We start from the raw sequence: 22,128 nt of genomic DNA, 5'->3' as shown, positions 1-22,128 counted from the left end.
AGAGAGAGGGTGTGTCTGTGTGAGAGGGGGTGAATGTGAGAGAGGGTGAGTGTGTGAGAGAGAGGGTGAGTGTGTAAGAGAGGTTGAATGTGAGAGAGAGAGAGGGTAAGTGTGTGAGAGAGGTTGAATGTGAGAGGGTGAGTGTGCGAGAGAGGTTGAATGTGAGAGGGTGTGTGTGAGAGAGAAAGGGTGAGTGTGTGAGAGAGGGTGAGTGTGTGAGAGAGATTGAATGTGAGAGGGTGTGTGTGAGAGAGGGTGGGTGTGTGTGTGTGAGTGTGTGATAGAGAGGGTGAGTGTGTGTGTGTGTGTGTGAGGGTGTGTGTGTGTGAGGGTGTGTGTGTGTGAGGGTGTGTGTGTGTGAGGGTGTGTGTGTGTGAGGGGTGTGAGTGAGAGGGTGAGTGTGTGAGTGAGAGGCTGAGTGTGAGAGAGAGAGTGAGTGTGTGTGAGAGGATGAGTGTGTGAGAGAGGGTGTGTGAGGGTGAGTGTGAGAGAGAGGGTGAGTGTGTGAGAGAGAGAGAGGGTGAGTGTGTGAGAGAGAGAGGGTGAGTGTGAGAGAGAGGGTGAGTGTGAGAGAGAGAGGGAGGGTGTGTGTGTGTGAAAGGGGGGAGGGTGTGTGTGTGAGAGGGAGGGTGTGTGAGAGAGAGAAGGAGTGTGTGTGTGTGAGAGTGAGGGTGAGTGTGAGAGTGAGGGTGAGTGTGAGAGAGAGGGTGAGTGTGTGAGAGAGAGAGGGTGAGTGTGAGAGAGAGAGGGAGGGTGAGTGTGTGAGAGGGAGGGAGGGTGTGTGAGAGAGAGAGGGTATGTGTGTGTGAGTGTGAGAGTGTGTGTGTGAGTGTGAGAGTGTGTGTGTGAGTGTGAGAGAGAGTGTGTGAGTGTGAGAGAGAGTGTGTGTGAGAGGGAGGGGGTGAGTGTGATTGTGTGTGTGAGAGAGAGAGGGGGAGGGAGAGTGTGAGTATGAGAGGGTGTGTGTGTGAGAGAGGGAGGGTGAGAGTGTGTGAGGGTATGTATGTGAGTGTGTGAGAGAGGGAGGGTGAGAGTTTGTGAGGGTATGTATGTGTGTGTGTGTGAGAGAGGGAGGGTGTGTGTGTGTGAGAGAGAGGGAGGGTGTGTGTGTGTGTGAGAGAGAGGGAGGGTGTGTGTGTGTGTGAGAGAGAGGGAGGGTGTGTGTGAGAGAGAGGGAGGGTGTGTGTGAGAGAGAGGGAGGGTGTGTGTGTGTGTGAGAGAGAGGGAGGGTGTGTGTGTGTGTGAGAGAGAGGGAGTGTGTGTGTGAGAGAGGGCGTGTGTGAGGGGAGGGTGTGAGTGTGAGAGGGAGAGTGTGTGAGGGTGTGTATGTGAGTGTGCGAGAGAGAGTGTGTGTATGAGTGAGGGATAGAGTGTGTGTGTGTGTGAGGGAGGGAGTGTGAGTGTGTGAGAGGGAGGGTATGTGAGTGTGAGTGTGAGAGAGAGAGTGTGTGTGAGAGGGAGGGGGTGAGTGTGATTGTGTGTGTGAGAGAGAGAGAGAGGGAGGGAGAGTGTGAGTATGAGAGGGTGTGTGTGTGAGAGAGGGAGGGTGAGAGTGTGAGAGGGAGGGTGTGTGTGTGTGAGAGAGGGAGGGTGAGAGTGTGAGAGGGAGGGTGTGTGTGTGTGAGAGAGAGAGGGAGGGTGTGTGTGTGAGAGAGAGTGTGTGTGAGGAGGATATGAGTGTGAGAGAGTGGGGGTGAGTGTGTGTGTGTGAGGGAGAGGGAGGGTATGAGTGTGAGAGAGAGTGTGGATGAGTGTGTGTGTGAGAGTGGGAGGGTGTGTGAGAGAGAGAGAGGGAGGGTGTGAGTGTGTGAGAGAGAGAGAGAGGGTGAGTGTGTGAGAGAGGGTGAGTGTGTGAGGGCGGGCGGGCGGCGATGGCGCGGCTCCTGCCCCTGTCCCTGCGGGCTCCGGGCTCCTGTTTCCGGGCCCTGTCCCTGCGGGCTCCGGGCTCCTGTTTCCGGGCCCTGCTGGTCTCCTTGCTGCTGGTGGCCGCGCTGCAGCTGCTTTACCTCGGCCTCCTGTCGGCGATGCACGGCCGCCAGCAGCGGCTCCGCTACTCCCGGCTCTTCCAGGGCGGAGGGCGGCTGGGGGCTGCTCCGGGAGCTGGTGCCCGGGGAGGAGAGGCCGACTCCCGGGATGGTGGGGCTGGGGGGTCCCTGACGCTGGGACCGGGGAGGCTGGACCCCAGCGGCCGGTACCGCCTGTACCGGGACGTGAGCCGGAGCCCGGTGAGCCGGGAAGCAGGAGACCTGGAGCTCAGCCTGGCCACCCACAGCTCCTTACACAACCTCCACCACCTGCCTGGCCTGGCACGGCGTTGGCAGGGTCCTCTGGCAGTGGCAGTGTTCTCAGGACCAGGGGAGCTGGGTGCCAGCCTACAGCTCATTCACAAACTGGAGGGGCACTGTCCATGCCTGCGAGGCCGGGTCACCTTTACCTTGGTCACTCCCAGCGGGCTGCCGGAGAAGGGCGTAGCGCCAGAGCCGGGCGGAGGGGAGCGCCAGGAGCCCGGGACCCGGGACCCCCAGGGTGGGGAGCCCCCGGACCCTCACCCGGCCTGCCGCAGGGCACTGGCCCAGCTCCGCCTCTACAGCCGTGGCCGCACCAACTACGCCCTGTCGGCCGGCCCCTACCCCAACAACCTGCTACGGAACGCGGCGCGCCAGGCCCTGCCCTCCCGCCACGTGCTGGTCATCGACGTGGACATGCTGCCCAGCGCCGGGCTGCGCCCCGGCTTCCTGCGGCTGCTGGGCGGGCTGACCCGGGGCCCGGAGAGCCGGCCCGGCGCCGACCGCACCGTCTACGTGGTGCCCGCCCTGGAGATGCGCCACACCCGACGCCTGCCCCAGCACAAGGCCGAGCTGCAGCAGCTCTACCAGGTGGCCGAGGTCCGGCCTTTCTACGCCGAGCTGTGCCCCCGATGCCAGGCCCCCACCAACTACAGCCGCTGGATCAACCTTCCCGCCGCCGCCGACGCAACCACCAGTACCAGCAGCACCGGGCCTGTACTGCAGGTGGCCTACACCCGGGAGTGGACAGACCCTTGGGAACCTTTCTACATCTCCCGCAACACCGTGCCCCCCTACGACGAGAGGTTCGAACAGTACGGCTTCAACCGCATCAGTCAGGTGAGCTGTTCGGATGTTATTGGCATCGTGGGTGGGGTGGGGTGGGGCGGGGCGGGTTAAGTGGGTTGCATGACCCCAAGTGGTTAGTGCAAGTGACCTGTCAGAGTCATACCAGGCAGGATGTGGGATAGGGATGTGTGTGTGTGTGTGAGAGAGATAGTTAGAGTCATGGAGATGTATAGCACAGAAACAGACCCTTCGGCCCAACCCGTCCATGCCGACCAGATATCCCAACCCGATCTAGTCCCATCTGCCAGCACCCAGCCCATATCCCTCCAAACCCTTCCTATTCATATACCCATCCAAATGCCTCTTCAATGTTGCAATTGTACCAGCCTCCACCACATCCTCTGGCAGCTCATTCCATACACGTACCACCCTCTGCGTGAAAAAGTTGCCCCTGAGGTCTCTTTTATATCTTTCCCCTCTCGCCCTAAACCTATGCCCCTCTAGTTCTGGACTCCCCCACCCCAGGAAGAGACTTGACTATTTATCCTATCCATGCCCCTCATGATTTTATAAACCTCTCTAAGGTCACCCCTCAGCCTCCGACGCTCCAGGGAAAACAGCCCCAGCCTGTCCAGCCTCTCCCTGTAGCTCAGATCCTCCAACCCTGGCAACATCCTTGTAAATCTTTTCTGAACCCTTTCAAGTTTCACAACATCCTTCCGACAGGAAGGATACCAGAATTGCATGCAATATTCCAACAGTGGCCTAACCAATGTCCTATACAGCTGCAATATGACCTCCCAACTCCTGTACTCAATACTCTGACCAATAAAGGAAAGCATACCAAACACCTTCTTCACTATCCTATCTACCTGCGACTCCACTTTCAAGGAGCTATGAACCTGTACTCCAAGGTCTCTTTGTTCAGGAACACTCCCCAGGACCTTACCATTAAGTGTATAAGTCCTGCTAAGATTTGCTTTCCCAAAATGCAGCACCTCGCATTTATCTGAATTAAACTCCATCTGCCACTTCTCAGCCCATTGGCCCATCTGGTCCAGATCCTGTTGTAATCTGAGGTAACCCTCTTCGCTGTCCACTACACCTCCAATTTTGGTGTCATCTGCAAACTTACTAACTATACCTCCTATATTCAAATCCAAAATTATATAAATGATGAAAAGCAGTGGACCCAGCACCGATCCTTGTGGCACTCCACTGGTCACAGGCCTCTAGTCTGAAAAACAACCCTCCACCACCACCCTCTGTCTTCTACCTTTGAGCCAGTTCTGTATCCAAATGGCTAGTTCTCCCTGTATTCTATGAGGTCTAACCTTGCTAATCAGTCCACCATGTTTAAGTATAACTTGTGGGCATTTGACATAATTGTGGCCAGTTTCCCTTTGGAGCGAAGAAGAAGTTCGGTGGCACAGTGGTTAGCACTGCTGCCTCACAGCGCTGGAGACCCGGGTTCAATTCCCGCCTCAGGCGACTGACTGTGGAGTTTGCACACTCTCCCCGTGTCTGCGTGGGTTTCCTCCGGGTGCTCCGGTTTCCTCCCACACTCCAAAGATGAGTAGGTCAGGTGAATTGGCCATGCTATATTGCCCGTAGTGTTAGGTAAGGGGTAGATGTAGGGGTATGGGTGGGTTGCGCTTCGGCGGGGTGGTGTGGACTTGTTGGGCCGAAGGGCCTGTTTCCACACTGTAAGTAATCTAATCTAATGAGGAACCTTGTCGAACGCCTTACTGAAGTCCATATAGATCACATCTACTGCTCTGCCCTCATCAATCCTCTTTGTTATTTCTGTAAAAAACTCAATCAAGTTTGTGAGACATGATTTCCCACGCACAAAGCCATGTTGACTCTCCCTAATCAGTCCTTGCCTTTCCAAATACATGTACATTCTGCCCCTCAGGATTCCCTCCAACAACTTACCCACCACCGAGGTCAGGCTCACTGGTCTATAGTTCCCTGGCTTGTCCTTACCACCTTTCTTAAACAGTGGCACCACGTTTGCTAACCTCCAGTTTTCCGACACCTCACCTGTGACTATCGATGATACAAATGACTCAGCAGTCTCTTCCACTATGGAAGTTTCACCAGCTAGGGTAATAACTGAGCTCGTGGGCAGCATGACTCAGGGTATCGATGATTAGCAACAACTTGTAAATAGCACATTCTTTGTGGTAAAATGTCTAAGTATTGTGGCTTTAGGCACAACACTTTCACAATGAAACTCCGAAATGTGTCAATGTTGTGCCTGTGACACGTGACAGTGGGTTATATGGAGATAGAAACTAGCAACTGGAAGAGGCCATTCAGCCCTTGGTGCCTGCTCTGCCGTTCTGTCTAATCATGGCTGATTCTATAACTCCACACCATATATCTGCCTTCTCGTCATAGCCTTTGATGCCTTTAAACTCTACAAATGTAAAGATACTTGATCAATTTATTCAGCGACCTGTCCTGCACAGCTTTTCTGCTGGTGAATTCCACAGATAGGCCACTCCTGAGTAAAGTAGCGTTGCATCATCTCAGTCCTAAATAGTCTGCCCCCATACTCTGAGACTGTGACTCCTGCTTCTAGACTCTCCAACCAGGGAAACATTCTTCCCACCAGCCCTGGTAGAGTTTTGTACATTTCAATCCGATCCCCTCTCTTCTATGACATTCTAGTGAATCCAGGCCAAGCTGAACCAATCTCTCTTGATAAAACACTCTTGCTATTCCTAGTGATCCTCTGCTATGTTCTTTCTATAGCAAGTACATACTATGGAAGACCAAACCTGCACACAAACACTCTACGTTGATTGGTTTATTGTCACATGTACCAAAGTGCAGTGAAAGGTTTTGTTTGGCATGCAATACAGGTAGATCATAATGTTACAAAGATCACCGAGCAGAGCGAGGGATACAAAGTTACAGCTGCAAAGATGGTGCACAGAGAGTGAGATCAACATTAGATTTGAAGTTTGAGAGGTCCATTCAGAATAACAGCAGGGAAGAAGCTGTTCCTGAACCTGTTGATACCTTTGTATCTTCTGCCTGATGGAAGAGGGTGGATGAGATTATGACTGGGCTGGGAGGGGTCTGTGATGATGATGTTGGCTGCCTTCCTGAGGCAGTGGGAAGTGTAGATGGATACTCCAGGTGTGGTCTCACCAAGGCCCTCTATAACCTGCTGTAAAACATCTCTACTTCTGAACTCAAATCCTCTCACAATAAAGGCTGATATACCACTCACCTTCCTAACTGCTAGCAGCACCTGCTGGTGTACTTTCATTGACTGGTGAATAAGGACAAGATTAGTGTGGTGCTGGAAAAGCGCAGCAGGTCAGGCAGCATCCGAGGAGCAGGAGAATCGATGTTTCAGGCAAAAGCTCTTCATCAGGACTCCTGCTCCTCGGATGCTGCCTGACCTGCTGTGCTTTTCCAGCACCACTCTAATCTTGACTCTAATCTCCAGCATCTGCAGTATTCACTCCCGCCTGGTGAATAAGGACAAGCTTTCGTTCACCTACATTTCCCAATACATCACTGTTTAAAAAATAGCGTGACTTCCTGTTCTTGACAACAAAGTGTAGAGCTTCATATTTGTTTGTGCTGTACTACATCTGCCATGTGTTTGTCCCCATGAACTCAACTTCATCTAAATCACCCTGAAACCTCCTTGTACCTTCCACACAATCACACCCAGTTCAGTATTGTCAGCTAACTTGGAAACGGTGCATTTGTTTCCCTGATTCAGGTCAGTAATATATATCGTGAATAACGTTGGGCTGAAACATTAATCCCTGCAGTAATCTACGTGGTACAGAGGCACAGTGGTTAGCACTGCTGCCTCCCAGTGCCAGGGACCCAGCTTCAATCCCAGCCTCAGGCGACTGTCTGTGTGGAGTTTGCACATCCTCCCTGTGTCTGCGTGGGTTTCCTCTGGATGTTCCTGTTCCCTTCCACAATCCAAAGGTGTGCAGGTTAGGTGAATTGGCCATACCATATTGTCCATAGTGTTGGGTGCATTAGTCGGCATAAATATCGGATAGGGGAATGGGTCTGGGTGGATTACTGTTTGGAGCTTCGATGTGGATTTATTGGGTCAAAGGACTGTTTCCTTACAGTAGGGAATCTAATCTAATCTATTTATTCCCTCTCTACCACTGCATTAGCGTAATAGAACAGAGCAAGGAAGATAATGTTATAGCTGCAGAGAGCATGGAGAGCGAGATCAAGATTAAATTTTAAATTTGAAAGATTAATGAGTTCTCAATCCATGCCAGTATATTACCCCAAACCCCGTGCACCTCTAATCAAAACCCTTCTTGAAATCCAAATATACCATCACCAGTGGCTCTCCTACTAGTTATATCCTCAAAGACCATAAGACATAGGAGTGGAAGTAAGGCCATTCGGCCCATCGAGTCCACTCCGCCATTCAATCATGGCTGATGGGCATTTCAGCTCCACTTACCAGCGTTCTCCCCGTAGCCCTTCATTCCCCAGAGACAACAAGAATCTATCAATCTCGGCCTTGAAGACATTTAGCATCCCGGCCTCCACTGCACTCCGTGGCAATGAATTCCACAGGCCCACCACTCTCTGGCTGAAGAAATGTCTCCGCATTTCTGTTCTGAATTTACCCCCTCTGATTCTAAGGCTGTGTCCACGGGTCCTAGTCTCCTCGTCTAACGGAAACAATTTCCTAGCATCCACCTTTTCCAAGCCATGTATTATTTTGTACGTCTCTATTAGATCTCCCCTTAATCTTCTAAACTCCAACGAATACAATCCCAGTATCCTCAGCCGTTCCTCATATGTTAGGCCTACCATTCCAGGGATCATCCGTGTGAATCTTCGCTGGACACGTTCCAGTGCCAGTATGTCCTTCCTGAGGTGTGGGGACCAAAACTGGACACAGTACTCCAAATGGGGCCTAACCAGAGCTTTATAAAGTCTTAGTAGTACATCTCTGCTTTTATATTCCAACCCTCTTGAGATAAGAGACAACATTGCATTCGCTTTCTTAATCACAGACTCAACCTGCATGTTTACCTTTAGAGAATCCTCGACTAGCACTCCCAGATCCCTTTGTGCTTTGGCTTTATTAATTTTCTCACCATTTAGAAAGTAGTCCATGCTTTTATTCTTTTTGCCAAAGTGCAAGACCTCGCACTTGCTCACGTTAAATTCCATCAGCCATTTCCTGGACCACTCTCCCAACCTGTCTAGATCCTTCTGTAGCCTCCCCACTTCCTCAGTACTACCTGCCTGTCCACCTAACTTCGTATCATCGGCAAACTTTGCTAGAATGCCCCCAGTTCCCTCATCCAAATCATTAATATATAATGCGAACAGCTGTGGCCCCAGCACCGAACCCTGCGGGACACCGCTCGTCACCGGCTGCCATTCCGAAAAAGAACCTTTTATCCCAACTCTCTGCCTTCTGTCAGACAGCCAATCCTCAATCCATCCCAGCAGCTCACCTCGAACACCATGGGCCCTCACCTTGCTCAGCAGCCTCCCGTGTGGTACCTTATCAAAGGCCTGTTGAAAGTCTAGATAGACCACATCCACTGGGTTTCCCTGGTCTAACCTACTTGTTACCTCTTCAAAAAATTCCAACAGGTTTGTCAGGCATGACCTCCCTTTACTAAATCCATGTTGACTTGTTCTAATCAGACTCTGCTCTTCCAAGAATTTAGAAACCTCATCCTTAACGATGGATTCTAGAATTTTACCAACAACCGAGGTTAAGCTGATTGGCTGATTGGAAAGAAACTTCAGTTGGTTAGATAAGCAAGATTTCCCTTTTATAAACTCATGCCGACTTTGTCACAATCAATTAATGATTTCTAAATGTTCTGTAATCACATTTCTTATAAGAGATAGTGAAAAAGGCATTTGGTACGCTTCCATTTATTGGTCACTGCATTGAGTACAGGAGTTGGGAGGTCATGTTGCGGCTGTACAGGACATTGGTTAGGCCACTTTTAGAATATTGCATGCAGTCCTGGTCTCCCTGCTATAGAAAGGATGTTGTGAAACTTGAAAGGGTTCAGAAAAGATTTATAAGGATGTTGCCAGGCCTGGAGGATTTGAGCTATAGGGAGAGGCTGAACAGGCTGGGGCTGTTTTCCCTGGAGCGTCGGAGGCTGAGGGGTGACCTTCTAGAAGTTTACAAAATCATGAGGGGCATGAATAGGGTAAAATATCTTTTCCCTGGGGTTGGGGAATCCAAAACTGGAGGGCATAGGTTTAAGGTAAGAGGACAGAGATTTAAAACTGTCCTAAGGGGCAACTTTGTGACTCTGTGGCAATAATTTAATTGCAGCGGGTTATGATTCTCAAACTTTGACTGGTGATTCTGTACCATGTGGGTTACTGCAGGGATTAATGTTCAGCCCAATGTTATTCACGATATATATTACTGACCTGAACCAGGGAAACAAATGCACCGTTTCTAAGTTAGCTGACAATACTGAACTGGGCGTGATTGTGTGGAAGATGCAAGGAGGTTTCAGGGTGATTTAGATGAAGTTGAGTTCATGGGGACAAACACATGGCAGATGTAGTACAGCACAAACAAATATGAAGCTCTACACTTTGTTGTCAAAAACAGGAAGTCACGGTATTCTTTAAATAGTGATGTATTGGGAAATGTGGATGGCTGTCCTTATTCACCAGGCGGGAGTGAATACTGCAGATGCAGGAGATTAGAGGAAGAGATTGGAGGCTCCTGAGCTAAGTAACCTCAGAATATGTTTGTGCTCAAATCTGCTATCTTTCTTTCCACCTTTAATTATACCATGCAACCCTGCTAAAAGTGTTGTAGACTTGTCATTTCTTTCCAAGCTGCTGTAGCCAGTCTTCTACTTTGTATATCGTTTCTCAAAAGTTCAAGATACAGCAAACCTTTTATTAATCAGCATCCAGGGGGACCGCTATGTCGTAGAGATGTACGGTATGGAAACAGACCCTTTGGTCCAACTCGTCCAGGCCGACCAGATATCCTAACCTAATCTAGTCCCATTTGCCAGCATTTGGCGCATAACCCTCCAAACCCTTCCTGTTCATATACCCTTCTAGATGCCTTTTAAATGTTGTAATTGTACCAGCCTCCACCACTTCCCCTGGCAGCTCATTCCATACACGCACCACCTTGAGCGTGGAAAAGTTACCCTTTAGGATCCTTTTAAATCTTCCCCCTCTCACCTTAAACCTCTGTCCTGTATGTTTGGACTCCCCGACCCCAGGGAAAAGACTTTGTCTATTTATCCTATCCATGCCCCTCATGATTTTATAAACCTCTATAAGGTCACCCCTCAGCCTCCGACACTCCAGGGAAAACAGCCCCAGCCTGTTCAGCCTCTCCTTATACAGTCAGTTCTTCTTTAAAATGATGGTTGTGTTCTTGTGCAACCTCGCATCATAGAAAAGTTGTGCTTTAGAAACAGCATTTAAAGTGTTGGCGATGTAATCGTGTTACGGACAGCACACATTTTAAAAGTTTGTGCTTTTGAAATTGTCCCCAGTTCATCAGTCACGTGACATTGAATTTGCATTAATGAAACCCCCGCGTCAAAGCAGCTGACCTGTCGCTCAAACCCTCTAACCCTGGCAACATCCTTGTAAATATCTTCTGAACCTGTTCAAGTTTCTCAACATCTTTCCTACGGCAGGGAGACCAGAATTGCATGCAGTATTCCAGAAGTGGCCTTACCAATGTCCTGTACAGCTTGGTAAAAGCCCAAAGAACAGCGGATGCTGTAAATCTGCAACAAAACCAGAAGTTGCTGGAGAAGCACAGCATCTGTGAAGAGAAATCAGAGTAACGTTTCGGGTCCGGTGACCCTTCTGAGGAAGCTCGGTGGTTAGCACTGCTGCCTCACAGCACCAGGGACCTGGGTTCAATTCCACTCTTGGGAGATTGTCTGCGTGGGTTTCCTCTGGGTGCTCCACTCTTCCCCCCCCCACAGTCCAAAGGTGTGCAGATTAGGTGGATTAGCCATGGGAAATGCAAGGATAGGGTGGGCAATGGGATGCACTTTGGAGGGTCAGCTTGCTCCCACCCTGTAGGGATTCTATGGTCTCGTGCTGTGGGCTGGGGCAGAAACAGACAGTTTCGGTTTGGGTAAGAGTTTTGGTTTTAGCCTTTTCCCTCATGCTTCGGTGACATTCTGACTGGAGTTAAATCACTGTTATCACTGGTGTTTTTTTGCACTCCCTCGGCCAGGCCTGTGAGCTCCACGTCGCTGGCTACACTTTCGCAGTGTTGGACAATGCCTTTCTCATCCACAAAGGCTTCAAGCTGGCCAGTGAGTTCCACCCGCAGAAAGACGAGGAGAACAGACGCAACAGGATTCTTTTCCGCCAGTTCAAACAGGATCTGAAGTTAAAATACCCCGACTCACCCCGGTGGTGCTGAAATCCATTCCACCCGCAGAGGAAGCTGTGACTCACTGGGGAAACCAGAGACCGACTCCCCTCTCGTTCCCAAAGACCTTGAGAGGTAATTGTGACTGATGCTTTCCTGCTTCAGTTGCAGGAAGCAGCGGAAAGACTATTTTAGCCCATCCACGTGCTGGTCTTTTAGGAATGATTTGGAGGTGCCGGTGTTGGACTGGGGTGGACAAAGTTAAAAATCACACACCACCAGGTTATAGTCCAACAGGTTTATTCGGAGGCACAGTTGGGCTACAAGCCGGTGTTGTGTGATTTTTAACTCCGTCTTTTAGAAACAAACTCTTGAGACATTTTACAATTTAAAAACCGAGCACTGTGGATGCTGCAAATCAGAAACAGAAATTGGTGGGAAAGCTCGGCAGGGCTGGCAAAATCTGTGGAGAGAGGTCAGAGTTAACGTTTCCAGTCGTGGAGTTGACCGGTGTTTTGGAAACAGGCCCTGCGGTCCAACTTGCCTATCCTACATTATTCTTGTCCCTTTCACCAGTCCAGTGACCCTTAGCATTGATGGTAGCCAGGAAACAAAAGTTGATTTTCTTTTTATTTTCAGAACATTTGAGACTCCTATTTTTCTTTCCCCCCCCCCACACTACCGCCTGACAGAGGTAATGCTTATTTTTCCCCAACACTATGTCATGTGTATGCAGGTGTTGGGACACAGTGAAAAAAAACGTGTGTAAATCTTTATTCTTGTTCCACCACTGGGTAAACACCTAAGTGGCTACTGACAAGTAATGCCCTTCTCAGAGGGCAATGCTGCATGATCAAACAGAAAAGGGAAGGGCAGGGATTAAATCAAAGTTGATTTTTATACAGATTTTTTGGGGGGTGGGATAAGGTGTTAATAGGTGGAGATATAGCCCAAAGGAAGAGAGAACAGTTGGACAGAGGAGTGGATGGTCAAGAGTACTTTTCCAGTACTACACTTTCCACTCGGATCTTCAATATCTGCATTCTCGTTCTCCAAATACAAGACAGTGATACGATCTGGCATGTGGGGGTTGGGTAAAGGACACAGGATAACCTACTGGTTTCCAAGATGAAAATCCAACAATTTTGGACACCATTTTATTAATCAGGCAGCTATCACACACACACACACAACCCCATAGTTAGCCTCTAACAGCCATTCTCCCAGCCTGTTCATTGTCCACTCTTTTGGTCTGTCCAGCACCTTTGGGTTCGATCCCCACCGTGGGCAGCACGGTGGTTAGCTCTGCTGCCTCTCAGTGCCAGAGACCCGGGTTCAATTCCCACCTCAGGTGACTGACTGTGTGGAGTTTGCACATTCTCCCCATGGGTTTCCTCCCATAGCCATTCACCTGATCTGCACATTTTTGGACTATGCTAAAAATTGCCCTTAGTGTTAGGTGCAGGGGTAAATGTAGGGAAGTGGGTCAGGGTGGACTTGTTGGGCCAAAAGGGCCTCTTTCAATGCTGTAAGTAATCTAATCTTTTACTCCTCACCTATCGTTATTTTCTGCATAGTAGCCACAAGAGTTCCTTCCATTGGTTGAGCAGATTCTGCCAAATGTGCTGAGATTTTCCAGTAACTTTTTGGTTTGATAAGATCTAACCAAACTTGGAAAGACACTAAGTGATCATTGGAGAGTTTGTGTGTGTGTGTGTGGGGGAGAAAATGTAACAAAGTAGCTCCATAAAACACAAATTCACAAAAAGTCAGTTAGACACTACACAAAGCAGTATTATAGACTTAAAACTGTAAGCTATTAAATGGTGTTTGCTCAATTACTCCTGTGATCATGGCTGACCTTATAACCTTCAACTCCCCTGTCCTCAGTTACCTTAAAAACATCAGCCTTCTGGATTCAGGCCCAAAGTTCTCATTACAAACAGTTGCCTCTTTATTTAGTATATGCAATAGTCTCAAGGTGAGGAGACACCTTTTACCTGGTAACATCTCAAAGAATCTGAACTCTAAATATCCAGGAGGTTGGTGAAGCTGGCTGTTAAATGTCTACTCTAATAACCAGGATATCTAGATCACATGGTGCAATAGCACTGGGTCAGAAACACCCAGGAATCAGGTTTGTACATTTTTGTATCATGAATGAATAAATTATTTAAATTATCACCAGTTGTGGAATATTTTAATTCCCCACAAGTCAGGAGTCAGCACTCCAGCTCTTTTCCCACCCAAACTGAAGCTGGTCCATTGACAACTTCACAAACATGACAATAGACACCAAAGACAAGTAGATCAGGGGAAAAAAAAAAGTTTATTTCAATTAGACCACAAACAAAGCTGAACAAGTTTCTGGTCCAGGAAGCAGCTCAAAGTGGGTAATATCAGCATATTCCATACACGAATCAGATAATGGAAGTATCTGTCCAATGATGATCAAATCCCTTGCATCTTCACCTGTGAAAAGAAGCACAATGTTATAGCCCTTTAAATCGAACCAGCCAATGGCTGTAATCTGCAGTGAGCTGTACACTTCTGTACTGCTGTAGCCCTCAACACTTAAGACAAGCAATGTTCATGTGGAGACCTAACTCATTGCAAGTCTGGGACAATCATCTAGCATTGCCACTCATTGATCTTGTACAGTACTGTAGCAAACAGGGACTAAGTGATCAATGTGCACTGTTAAACTTCAACTAACCTTTAATCTAGCTCAGCATCCCTTTGCAGAGCACCCACTTGTAGTTACATGTGTACAGCATGGTACTCTGGTTCTGGAAGGCACAGCTGGGTCTGTGCCAATGGTCACAATTAGTGGGTACTGTGCTCTTCACCCAGATACCTGCAAAAAAAAAAAAGTGTGATGGGCACAATCTCAGTTTCACACCATGAAAGATGACCTAGCACTGGAACACACCTGTCCCCAGACAGCTCCTTCTGTGCTACAGGCACCAGTGGGTTCAACCATCTCAGCTTCTGGCTCCTCGTAACACTGAGCAAGAACACTTCACTGAAGTAGTTTTGTCAAGTCCCTGCAGGGATCAGAGGGCCACAGTGCACAGCAAGTGTTTGAAAACCTTCCCTTGCTGCTGAATGTTAGTACTGTCCCATCCCAGTGAACACTGTTGGGAGACAGAATCCTGACTGCTGCTCCCTATTGTAGACACACTGGTGTTAAGAGATGTCCATACTTCTCCTGTGCTCCTCTGCTTGGTTTGTGCTGGATTGGAATGCAGACTAACTACACTCCTTTAATAAGAGTCTGAGCTGCAATGACATTAAATACAATCTTAAGTTATCTTGGAATATGTTGAAAGGGAGGGATTTGTTCAATATATTGTATCAGTGGCATGACTGATCTTTTACTGTCAATGATCCTGCCCCACTAGCTACCTGATGGAGCAGCGCTGAAAGCTCGTGCTTCCAAATAAACTTGTTGGACTATAACCTGGTGTTGTGATTTTTAAACTTGGTCCACCCCAGTACCTCTCCATCTTGTACTGCAAGTGCAAGTTAAGAATCTGATCACAGCTTGCAATCACAATCAGTTCATAAACACATGGGAGATAAACAGCTCTGTTAATCTTAGCCTGAAAGACATCAGCAGCCCACATGGGGGAAAGCAGTGAAAAAGTCACAAGGCAAAAAAGGTCAGCTGATTGGCTAGTGTAACCTCACCTCAATGCTGGTGGTGTACATAAAATTGAAAAAAAAAAGTGTGGTGCTGGTAAAGGGAGAAGGGCTTATGCCCAAAACATTGATTCTCCTGCTCCTCAGATGCTGCCTGGCCTGCTGTGCTTTTCCAGCACCACACTTTTCAACTCTGGTCTCCAACATCTGCAGTCCTCACTTTCTCAGTGTGCATATCAAACTCAAAATACCCAAGTGTATTAGAAATGCAAAATACTGATTCAATGAGTGAGTTTTCCTCACTGGCAAGCTTTTTAAAAGTGGCAATCAGACAATATACTAAATCAGTCATTGGGTAAATCAGACTGGGGCAGTAAGTGTCATCACGAGCCAGAACAAAGCAAGCACTCATCTTCACCACACTAGACTCAGGAAGATTTCAGGGAAGGGGCTTGGGAGTTACACCCATGTCCCCCTCAGAATGACAATAAGGGACAGGGTGAACTCAGCCAATTTGGAGTTTGGTCAGTATAATTCATGTGAGGAACCAAACTCAGAAGGTAGCGGTCATAGATCATTTCAGAGCCCAGGGATCAGAAGGCACCAGAGATCACTGAGAAACCTACCTGGGTTTTTTAAAGATTCTGAAGTCAGCCACACCTATAACAAAGGAGAGAAAGATCAGTACACAGCTGGTGCTTCCCCACCACAATCCAACCCCTACTGTTTTACACTGCATCAGATATTTTTGTGACATCAGAAATTGTTCAGGTGAACGAAACTCCACTTTATGAATATCATCAGACTGCAGCATTAAAGAGCACTCCTCGGGAGGAACTCCTTTCTCCAGTGACCCACATCTGTTCGGAAAGGGCTTCAGTCAATGTTAAGGTGGTGAGATGTGCAGCATTTTATAGCCACATGACCTTGGACACCAGCCCCCACAGCATTCCCCACCCCCCTTCCACATGGAGGACCATCAGCCTACATCCCATGTACAGAGCCTTTGAACCACAAACACTCACCAGGTCAGGACAAGGCCACCATTTTATCTCAGGCTGAAAGAGAAGGAGAAAAAGGATGGTTAGGAACTGAAGCCAGTAGTGCCTTTGGTCTGAAGCACAGCCTGGAGTCACTCAGGGTGTTCAATGTCTTTTCACACAGGGTCAAAGTGAGCTAAGAATCATCATCACCGGACTGTTCACAGAATAGAGCAATGTCCCCTTTTGAGAAGAGCCTCCAGGCTGCAGCCTCAAGCCAAGAAACACCGATTGTCCCTTTTGTTCAGGAGCTGACCACCCACCCACTGAAGGATGGCCAAGTCCTGAAGCTGTGATTCCCCGGGAGTCAGTGGGTTCAACATCACTTGGACTGGACTAGTTTGTCAAGGAAGGTGGGAGCCATGATGGGAGAAACTCCCTGAACAGCAGTGGAAGGAGTGGGAAGAATAGAAGGCAAAGATCCTCACCCACTGCACCATAGTATACAGAGCTAGGGACAGAGTAACACCAGGGAACTGTTCAGGGGCAGCAGTCACCTTCCAGAGTGGTGTCGGTGGACCCACCTCTTGGGAAACTGGTGTAGACCAAGGCACAGCACTCATCACAGCTCAACCAAAACAGAGGACACTGCTCATTGCACCAGAAAGACCACTCACCTGATGAGAGTGTGTGTCTGGGCACCCACTGTCTTCAGTCACCTGGAAAAGAACACAACAGCATTGGAAAGAAGCACTCCCCTGCACACTCCCAAACCCAGCATCTCCATTGACGCAGCTACATTGTCCCATCAGACTGTTTTGGAAAACAAGCAATCCTCATTTCATACCGAGAGAGACAGTGGGTTCACCTTTGCAGGTTCTGCCTCTACACAGTATGTAAGACAGGAGACGAATCATCACAGGGACAAAAAACCTACTTCCAGGATTCTTTCGGTGGTGGGGTCACAGGAGAAATTCAGCTTAGACACTGTTGGAAAGGCTAAAGGACAAAGATGCAACAGGCACTTGTAAAAGTTATGAACAAAGCTGGAATTAAGTCAAAGGATGGTTGGAAACGTGAAACAGAAGCCACAATCCATGATCATTCTCAATGGCAGTGCAAGATAGAAAAGGCTCCAGTGGCTTTGTTCTTAACGTGTAGATTTTTAAAAACATTTAAGGGACTAATGGCTGATCTGAGTGAACTATGACCAAGAGGAAAACTCCTCACATGGTCTGACTCTAGTTTCAATCTATTGTGGATAACCAGAGTTGGCTTGGACATGATTCCATCCATACAACATTACAGGGATCTGGTACCCTCTGCACAGTGAAATGTAAACACCCCCCCCCACCAAGAAACTGCAGGCTCCAGGCTGGGCCTTCAACATTCATTAGGAACAAGAACTGCTGGCAGCACTAGACCAGGTTTCTGTTAAGAAAAAGGAATCACTCACCAGATATACACTTCAGAGTCAGACCTGAAACAGAAAAACAAACAATCAGATAAACAGCTGCAGGCTGATATCAAGGAACAACCCTGGGAAAGGCTAGCTGGTTTGATCAGGGCTTTGGTGATTTCAATGCATCATCGACAATGTCGTCTGCCCATAGGCCAATACCTGTTTGTCATCATTTCAAACCACAGGTGCTGCTGTTCCAGAATTAAACCATTTTACGCAAGCGTGACAGACCCAGAGAATGCAGTGATGCTAACCCATCGTCCCTTCTGCTGGCAAACTCCTTACTACAGTCACTTGAGCTGATTGGGAGAATCAGCCAACCTCACTGGATCACCTACAATCAATCAGCAACTATTCTGTATCACATGAGGGAATATTAATACCTCAGCACCTTGCAGTTGTTAACACAACCCACCTGCTTGGGGGCCTGCAGGACTGTTTTACTTATCCCAGAAACCTTCACTTCCCCCATCTCCTGCATTTATCCACCCTGACATCAGTCCAGGTCATGTCCAGCTGTCCTATAAGCTAGCCAGTAAGGGTCAGTAACCTGTACATCCAGCCCACTGCAGCCTGGACTCCCCTCTGTACTTGCACACTTCGGAACACCACTGCACTGTTGCTCAGAATCAGGTTCAGACAAACAAGAGACTTCATTTCAAAACATCTGGAGCAGGCCAGCTCCCAGCAGCTGCCCCACAGCCAGATTGCAGCTCAGAGTAGGAAATCAGTGTCTCAATGTCTACCCCTTTGAAGGAATGTTGTCCTCCTGAAGTAATTCAGCACTGACCACAGGGATTATCCATTCAGATGGGTTCTAGTGTACCCTGATGGAATTCACCAGAGTGGTTGAGCAAATTTGAAGTGGCCACTTGACCAGCAGTAGGAAGATGGGCAGATTTAGCCAATAGAGTAGTGTGGTGCTGGAAAAGCACACAGCAGGCCAGGCAGCATCTGAGAAGCAGGGGGAAAAAAAAAATCACAAAAAGATGACATTTAGGGCAAAAGACCTTGATGATAGGTTTTTGCACAAAATGCAAGTTCTCCTGCTCCTCAGATGTTCCCTGCCCCGCTGTGCTTTTCCAGCACCACACCGATCTGCAGTCCTCACTTTCTCCTCGATTTAACAAATGCACAATTCACCCCCTTTTGTCAATTAACATCCCAGGGCAGTCACCTAGAGCAATGACTTCTGAATTGGTAGAATGGGAGTCGCAACCCTCAAACCCATCAGCAAAAGCACAGATTTGACCATCTAGGACAACAGCGGCCCCAGGAAAGCAGAACCCTTCCTCTTCCTGACCATTCCTACCTTAGCAAGGAGGAACTTCAATAATTGCTGCAAGGTCACAGTGCAGGACGGAATCTGTTGAGACAAAAAGATAAGAGGTTAACTTCAACAGCCAACAACAGAGAGAGAGAGAGCAGAGAATCTATTGCTGCTCTCAGTCCAAGTTAGGCATCAACTTGAATTCAGATATATGCTTATCTGTTTTTAGATCATCACTGAAACAGCAGGTGGAGGCCACAAATCACCGATCCTCACTTACTGCGAGTGAGTACAAAATCTTCATAGGTCAGTCAACCCTTCACTATTCGTCAGACAGGGAGATGAACATCCAGAGTTACAAAGCTATTAGTAAGACCACAAAGCTCTACTTCAGGAACAATTCCAGCAAAATCTCTTTACTCTTCCACGGGATCACTGGCAAGGACAGTGTTTACTACCTCCTTAAAACAGTGTCTGCCCAGGGCCATTTAAGTCGATCAATCCTGTCGATCTGGATTCACGCGAGTTCAAATCACAGTCCTCCACAGAAGGAAGTTAGTGATAATGAGGCCAGATTTCAAATTCCAGAATATTACAATTCCAACCCTGTTTTGATAATGAACTCACATCTCCAAATAAATCAGTCTGGAGTTTCACTTACTTATCCAGTCACATGAGCATTAGATCACATTGCCACAAATTTCAGCAACTAACTTCTCAGCCCAAGATTACCAGGGAGGATCATAAAAACTGGATTAAAAAGCAAATGAACTGCAGATGCTCTACATCAGAAACAAAAACAGAGGTTGCTGGAAAAGCTCAGCAGGTCTGGCAGCATCAGTGCAGAGAAGTCAGTTAACATCTTAGGTCCAGTGACCCTTCCTCAGAAGGAGACTCAAACCATTAACTGACTTCACTCCACAGATGCTGCCAGATGTGTTATGCTTCTCTAGAAATGAATCCTTCTACTTAACCCGAAACTTTAAAAACATCTACAAAATCTTAAACAAACCGATCATCTGCCAAGTCTGTGCATTTGTGACAATACCCCAGCACTAAATTCTATCAATGGCCCTTACAAAGCAACACATCTAGCACCCAGGATCCATACTATGTCCTCCTATTCTACATCAGCACAACTCTCTATTCTCAAGCTAATTTGGCCTTTGATGTATCCAGACTGCAAACTCAGTATTAAACCAGATATGATTAATTAGATTACTTAGTGTGGGGAAACAGGCCCTTTGGCCCACCAACTCTCTGAAGAGCAACCCACCCAGACCCATTCCTACATTTACCCCTTCGCCTAACACTACAGGCAATTGAGCACGGCCAATTCACTTGACCTGCACATCTTTGGACTGTGGGAGGAAACTGGAGCACCCGGAGAAAACCCACACAGACACGGGGAGGATGTGCAAACTCCACACAGACAGGTGCCTGAGGTGGGAATTGAACCCGGGTCTCTGGCACTGAGGCAGCAGTGCTAACCACTATCAGTAGCAGTTTAAAAACTAAGCCCTGAATTCTGAGTTGTGCTGAAAGACATTTGATTTTTAATGCTACATGCGCTCATGTATAGGAGTGTAGTGTACGATGTCACCACACACAAGGCATCATCTTATGTACAAGCACCTAGGTACAGGATCTTAACAGAGTAGAAAGAAAGAACAAGGTTAAGTTAAACATTGCAGTAACTTCACACCAATATAATGCTCACCTTGAGGTTAGCCATGACTGCAGTCAAGTAAGAATCTGTAAAAAAAAAATTGCAGTCCTTCAAAAACTGGTGTCCAAGTCAAGTAAGTTAGTGTCACGACCAGGAGGATTTTCATCAACTTTATGGAACAGAGACCCTTAGCAAGTTAAATAGGGACCCAGTAGCAGCTGCCAAAGCACGTTGACAGCTCAGACAGGGATTTTACATCAAGCGTCACAGATAACTTCTGCAGGAAGCATGGCTCTGCCTGGGTAATGTTTCATTGTGAATGAGATTATGCAGCTGCTCAGTGCTACTCAGCTAAAAATTTCAAAGTTTCTACATGGAATATGCAGAAAGAGAGAGTTCATCTATCATCTTTGTAGCACTGGTTGCACGCTGCCCCCCTAGCTCATTGAATCCCACACTGTTGGAAAGGCTTCCATCCTGGGCAGCTGGGGGCATGCTAAATTGCTTAGAGTGCTAGGTGCATTAGTCAGAGGGAAATAGGTCTTGGTGGGTTACTCTTTGGAGGGCCGGTGTGGACTTGTTGGGCCGAAAGGCCTGTTTCCACACTGTAGGGAATCTAACCTAATGCCCAGGATGAGTATTAACTACAGAATCCAATAAACAGCCGAATTTTTGTTCGCATCTCATCTCAGGCCCAGCCATAATTCTGAAGCCAATACAGTGCTCTATTTCACAAGCAATTTCCACTCACCCATCTCTTGTTTATTCCTTTCAGCGTCACCTTGGTCAACTCGCCTGAAAAACAATAAAGACTGATTATTAACACAAGCACACTCCCCCCTCCCAATAATTTTTACAATAAAGAGAGAGGCCACTTAGTATAGAGAAGAGCATGTTGGCTCTTCACAGAATCCCCAAACAGTTTAGTCCCAGAACAGGATTTTTAAAAAATCTCAACACCAGGTTTATTTGGAAGCACTACTTAGTCTTCAGGCGGTCGACCACGTGAAGGAGCAGTGCTCCGAAAGCTAGTGCTCTCCAAATAAATCTGTTGGATTATAACCTGGTGTTGTGAAAGTTGTAACTTTGTCCACCCCACTCCAACACCAGCAGCTCCAAATCATACCCCAAGAGCTAGGGGCTTGCCCCCAACCCAAACAGGGACTTGGTGAACAAAGCGGGGATTTAAAATTCAACACATACTTCATAATTTTAAGTACAAAAAGCTCCTTGGGTTTCGTACTGTCTCGGTCTGTACTTAAGTTGCATAAAGAACTGGAATGTGCACATTCAGGACATAAGGAAAACACATGGGATAGGGAGGGGGGGGGGGGGGGGGAAGATATTTAGGAAAGCAGATTGCAAAGGGAAGGGAAGGGATGGGGGGGGGGGGGGGGGGGAAGATATTTAGGAAAGCAGATTGCAAAGGGAAGGGGGGGGGGGGGAGAAGAGAAGATATTTAGGAAAGCAGATTGCAAAGGGAAGGGGGGGGGAAGAAGAGAAGATATTTAGGAAAGCAGATTGCAAAGGGAAGGGGGGGGGAGAGAAGATATTTAGGAAAGCAGATTGCAAAGGGAAGGGGGGGGGAGAAGAGAAGATATTTAGGAAAGCAGATTGCAAAGGGAAGGTGGCGGGGGGGGGAAGAGAAGATATT

The 22,128-nt window shown here is 47.9% G+C and overlaps 1 protein-coding gene and 2 non-coding genes across 3 annotated transcripts; 1 reads left to right on the top strand and 2 right to left on the bottom strand.

Annotated features, from left to right (window-relative positions):
- The first annotated feature begins 1,871 nt into the window (after positions 1-1,871).
- Positions 1,872-14,363, top strand: b4gat1 (beta-1,4-glucuronyltransferase 1). The gene is made up of 2 exons (XM_072551250.1): positions 1,872-3,125; positions 11,308-14,363. Exons 1-2 carry the CDS (start codon positions 1,872-1,874, stop codon positions 11,497-11,499), a joined length of 1,446 nt encoding a protein of 481 aa, XP_072407351.1. The 3' UTR covers positions 11,500-14,363.
- A 2,512-nt stretch (positions 14,364-16,875) lies between these two features.
- Positions 16,876-16,998, bottom strand: LOC140457252 (small nucleolar RNA SNORD22). Its single transcript, XR_011953354.1, has one exon. It is a non-coding gene; the product is annotated as a small nucleolar RNA SNORD22 (small nucleolar RNA).
- A 3,818-nt stretch (positions 16,999-20,816) lies between these two features.
- LOC140457251 (small nucleolar RNA SNORD26) lies at positions 20,817-20,890 on the bottom strand. The gene has a single exon (XR_011953353.1). It is a non-coding gene; the product is annotated as a small nucleolar RNA SNORD26 (small nucleolar RNA).
- Between the last annotated feature and the right edge of the window lie 1,238 nt (positions 20,891-22,128).

This window comes from Chiloscyllium punctatum, chromosome 31 (assembly GCF_047496795.1).
Source record: "Chiloscyllium punctatum isolate Juve2018m chromosome 31, sChiPun1.3, whole genome shotgun sequence".
Taxonomy (NCBI): domain Eukaryota; kingdom Metazoa; phylum Chordata; class Chondrichthyes; order Orectolobiformes; family Hemiscylliidae; genus Chiloscyllium; species Chiloscyllium punctatum.
Note: the sequence above shows the minus strand (reverse complement) of the source record. Positions and strands in the feature narration are given on the sequence as shown.

Coding starts and splice junctions, on each gene's coding strand:
- b4gat1 (XM_072551250.1), top strand. CDS start 1,872: ATGGCGCGGCTCCTGCCCCTGTCCCTGCGGGCTCCGGGCTCCTGTTTC. Junction 3,126..11,307: donor GCTTCAACCGCATCAGTCAG/GTGAGCTGTTCG, acceptor TCCCTCGGCCAG/GCCTGTGAGCTCCACGTCGC.